The sequence below is a fragment of the Triticum aestivum genome, chromosome 7B, assembly GCF_018294505.1.
Source record: "Triticum aestivum cultivar Chinese Spring chromosome 7B, IWGSC CS RefSeq v2.1, whole genome shotgun sequence".
Taxonomy (NCBI): Eukaryota; Viridiplantae; Streptophyta; class Magnoliopsida; order Poales; family Poaceae; genus Triticum; species Triticum aestivum.
In genome coordinates this window covers 11,752,493-11,757,140 of record NC_057813.1, presented here as the reverse complement: position 1 = coordinate 11,757,140, position 4,648 = coordinate 11,752,493, and the positions used below count along the sequence as shown (strand labels likewise).

Here is a 4,648-nt window from a genome sequence, read left to right as displayed (position 1 = left end):
GCGATCGAGGAGGAAAAAATAAATGAGGAACCTCAAGTGTGGCTCCAACACTTCATATCATGTTTGTTTCACCCTCTTAGGGCATTTCATCAAACACCTTGTGTGCATAAGAGGAACCAAAAGCAAACCTACACCCCCTTGTGAAGCTTGTGAAGAGAAGTGGCACCAAATGGCTAAGTGAGCGTGCTGAACTGGTATATATAGGGGAGGAGCTTTAGTCGCGGTTGGCCTGGCCAACCGTGACTAAAGCCCCTCACGTGCACCAGCTGGCCACCGAGCGCCCTGGGCCCAGGCCTTTGGTCGCGGTTCGTCTGCCGAACCGCGACTAAAGACTTCATTAGTCGCGGTTCCTATAGTTTCGCGACTAATGGGGCTGGACGGAAGCCTCTTTTTCTACCAGTGGTTGAAGTGGTGGCCAGAATAAGGGCACAAACATTAGAGAATAACGTCACCGCATCAAACATTACAGGGCTCAAACAGTTTCTGAATACTATAACCGTGATGCCAACGCAACTATGTTTTCTACTGTCAGGAGAACAAACATTACAGACCTAGCAGGAACACAAAAACTGCTGGTCCCTGAACCCCTGTCTAAGTGCAAAAAGTTCTGGATTCACATGCCATCGTGACCGAGGCGGTGATACTCTGAAGAAGTGAACTGTGAAGCGACGGTCAGGACTCAGGAGTCCTGCTCTGGTCTTTCTCTACACTGCATCGACATCCGGGCACCGCAACTCCGCGTGGGCTGAACAGAATTTAGAAGAAACAGTGAGGCTGTCACAATAAATCTTACATTGCTAAAACAGGTTCAAGCGACAAGATCTAATAAATCTTATATTGCTAAAACAGGTTCAAGGAACAGTCAGGAGTTAACGGTTAGGCATAATCATGTCACAAACTCACAAGAATCTGATATTGCTAACACATGTCAAGTAACCTGAAACAATGTAATGTGCATCAGAAACTAATTAACTTCCATGTAGTGTTTTGTGGGATACAGCCTGAATTTTCTTTCTGAATTACAATTGGCTAAATCATATAGATATCAGTATCTTCTATCTATGTGAAGCTCAACTGATTTGGCTTTACAAGTCCCAAGAGTGTGAATATGTAACAACAAGCTAAGCTTCAAACTACATGAAGCAGATTAGCAGCAGTCCTAACTGAAGCTTCGGACCACAATGTAAATACTACAACAGTTCTAACTGAAGCAGATTAGCTGCAGTTTCAGGAAACTGTTTTTCAGACTGTAACAATTTCAGTACAAGCACCGAAGACAAGTAAGAAGTTGGGGCCTCTCACCTGGCGTCCCGGCCTCGATGACGACGATGTGGAGGTTGTGGCGGCTGCGGGGCAGGTCGACGACGAGTGGGGTAAGCCGCCCGAAAGCACCCGCTTCGACGCACACGACGAGCTTGGAGACGTCCATGATGGCACGCAGCCGGCGGACCAGCTTCTTCCTCAGGCGGAACACGGATCGCCCCCTGAACTTGAACGAGCCACGGGTGATGCGGCTCCCGTCGGCGCCCTCCCGCACGTACAAGATCATCCGCGACGGCAACACGGCGGTGACTATTCCGGTTCCGGGGAAGGGATGCTACAGTTGAGTCGCAAAGAACCATCATCAGATCAAAGAAGTCGAGAATGCGATCAAGAATTGGAGATGCCAAAGAATTGCTCCCAGGCGAATGAAATTCCGACGCATGTTAACAACATCCAAGAACCCAATTCGCGCAAATTCGGGGAGAATCAAGAAGCGGGCATGGCGGACTCACCCAAATCGGACGTGGAAGCGGAGGCAAGCCATCCCTGGCGGGGATGAGCTCCACGAACCAGTGCAAGTGCATCATCGTGCTGACGTTGTTGATGTCGTCGATGCCGTCGACGCTGACGCCATTGTTCCGGCTGAGGTACCACTTGTTGGCGCGGAGGCAGCGGCCGGCGACGTCGCGGAGCACGACGTAGTTCTCAGAGTCGGCCCAAACGGCATGCCACTTGATGGCCTCCATGTGCCGACGGTCGTAGTCGCACTGCACAGCGCGGAAGCCGCGGTGGCCGGGCGGCGCCCGCGCGTCCGTGGCGGCGAGGTAGCTGCCGTAGGCGGCGCTGTAGAGGAGCAGCTGCGGGCCGTCGCGATGGTAGATGTGCACGGACCATACCGCGTTCATCGACGCGCCGCGCCTGGGGAGGGAGACGCCATGGCCATCCTCGTCGGCGTGCAGGTACGTGCCGTGCACGCGGCTCCGCAGCCGCACGTGCTCGCCGTCCTGAAACCGGTCCATCGGTCGCCGACGCTGGAGCGCCGGAGAGCAGAGGCGTTGGGTGCTGCTCGGTGGAGAGATGGGGATGATGGGTTCTTGGTTTCTTGGAGCTCCGGCGAGGGGAAGCGAAAGCTGTTGGTTGGGACGGGCGCCAAGGCGGAGTATTTCAAGGTGTGGCCTGACGCCGTCGCCGTGAGCCCGTGATCGCCTTTCCGCCTAGCTGGGCTATTGGGCCGTGGCCTAGGAAATACGATCGGCACGTCCAATCGTCCACAACCGCGCAACACAACGCTTCTTTGTCTCAAACAAAAAACTTAAAAAAAAAGTCTCAAAAAGAAAAGAAAAAAAAACACAACGCTTCTCGATCTGTTCCCTCAAATAAAACACAACACTGCTAAAACACTCGTACAATGCAATATAAAAAAACTCCTGCTTCATGCCTATGTAGTGTATAAGAGCATCTCTAGCAGACCACTTATATCGCGCCGAACTGCAAAATAACCATCAGTTTACAATTTTGCACGAAAAAAGCAGCTCGAATAGACACCTTAAACGCCACTGACCCTTAAAAAAATTGAGGGGCGCGGTTAATTGCCCCCCCCCCACCCCGCCACCCACAAAAAAGCAGGATTTTTCACGCCCCGCCGGTGCCCTGTATCATGGAAAAGCAGTTGGCGGGAGGGACATTTTAGCCCACACGCATTCCCCTCCCCCATCCCACAGCCACCCGCCGTCATCGCCGCCTGCTCGCCGCCTTCGATTCCGACCATATCCGCCACCGGAAACACACCGCTGGGCCGCTGCAGACCAGGGTCCACAGTGCCGCTTCGCCGGCGCCCCAGATCGCCGCCCCCGGGTTGCCGCCGCCCCGAATCAACCACCGTCGAGTCACCGCTCGTCTCGGATCCACCGATGAGTCTTTTTCTGTCACCGAGTTACCGAATGATTTCCGTTAATGCAAGCTCCGTTGCGATTTGTAGATGGATTTGAGCCCTTGCGAGAAAATTTTTTCTTGAGCCTTTGAGGTTTTGCAAGCTAGGTTGCCATTGTTCGTGGTCCTGCTCGTTTTTGGGACAAGTGAACCCTGAACAACATCATGACATGTTGTGTGATTCTCCACAACATGATCATCGAAGATGGGAGATACATAAACTTGGAGTTCTTCTACAACAATGTCGGTAGCCGTGTGAAGCCATCTAGAGATCTTGACCGCATACAAGCATCCCTTCAGACATACCGAGAAATTGAAGACTCAAACACCCATCACCAGCTTCAGCACGATCTCATTGAGCACAATTGGCAAAGGCATGGGCAGTAATAAAACCTGCCATTTTTACATTCATTTAATTAATTCATGTGTGATTTGTATCATTCTTGTATTCAGAACAATTCATGTATTGAATTATAAGTTTAATTCTTATATTTGAATAATTATTGTAATTTGGATGATTGTTGTATTGTAATATTCAGATTTTAACTTATATTGATTTCATATTTCTATGTAATATGGCACATATGTGTCAAATTGAGAGAAAAAAAAAACCACGTGCTTTGAGGGCTGGCCTTGTGGTAAGTGCATCGGTAAGTGCATCGGTCAAACCGAACAGACCCGCAAAGCCAAACGGTAAAACAGAATATTATGCGACCTTGTGGAGTTTGTTCGCAGAATATTATGCGACCTTAGCGTATCTCACACAACGGTAAGTGCATCGGACCCACATGTTTAACGAACCAAGTGAACTTATGTCGAGAGGCTAGTCAATGCCAACTTGCACCCCGGTCGGGCATTATGTCCACAACCTTTCTCTATCCCACTGCTCACCCCTCCCATTCATAATATTGCTATCATTTCTCAGTTCATCTCTATGTGCATGTGCTATCCATGTCGCCATACGGTAACCAGCCCCAAAAATCCCCATCCGTTCACAACCTCGTAGCTCCTTCCATATGATCTACCCATAATCATCTTCGCTCCCACTCGTTCGTACTATCTTTCTCCTTCACCCTCTCGGTCATCTCCGGCCTACTTATGATGTCCATGTACTCCTCGATGTTGCCGAGCAGTTCATTCCCTCGTATCGATAGATCATCGTGTCTGGGCATGCAACCTATCCAGAATCAAGTGGTGGACATTGCAAGATCTTGCTATGTACCAGGATAAGCAGTACTGTAACATATTTTGAGTGGAAGAGGTACTGCCAAAGTAATGAACATTAAATGACAAACTAACCTTCCGCCATCTCTGGTGTATTATGTGGCTCGAGAGTTGCCTCAGTACACACACTGTAGCGCGGATGCTCAATTGACCGATTAACATTTCCACCTAACAAATGATGTGACATATGTGACAACTTCACTTGGCCCACCTCGATATGTATTCATTAACT

General features: G+C 49.9%; 1 protein-coding gene across 1 annotated transcript; it reads right to left on the bottom strand.

The window, feature by feature from the left end:
- Positions 1–435: 435 nt before the first annotated feature.
- Positions 436–2,381, bottom strand: LOC123162160 (uncharacterized). The gene is made up of 3 exons (XM_044579951.1): positions 1,776–2,381; positions 1,303–1,597; positions 436–745 (listed from the first exon to the last, which is right to left on the bottom strand). The coding sequence occupies exons 1-3, from the start codon at positions 2,280–2,282 to the stop codon at positions 705–707; spliced, it is 843 nt and encodes a 280-aa protein (XP_044435886.1). The 5' UTR covers positions 2,283–2,381; the 3' UTR covers positions 436–704.
- Between the last annotated feature and the right edge of the window lie 2,267 nt (positions 2,382–4,648).

Coding starts and splice junctions, on each gene's coding strand:
- LOC123162160 (XM_044579951.1), bottom strand. CDS start 2,282: ATGGACCGGTTTCAGGACGGCGAGCACGTGCGGCTGCGGAGCCGCGTG. Junction 1,598..1,775: donor CGCTTCCACGTCCGATTTGG/GTGAGTCCGCCA, acceptor ACTCAACTGTAG/CATCCCTTCCCCGGAACCGG. Junction 746..1,302: donor CATCGAGGCCGGGACGCCAG/GTGAGAGGCCCC, acceptor AATTCTGTTCAG/CCCACGCGGAGTTGCGGTGC.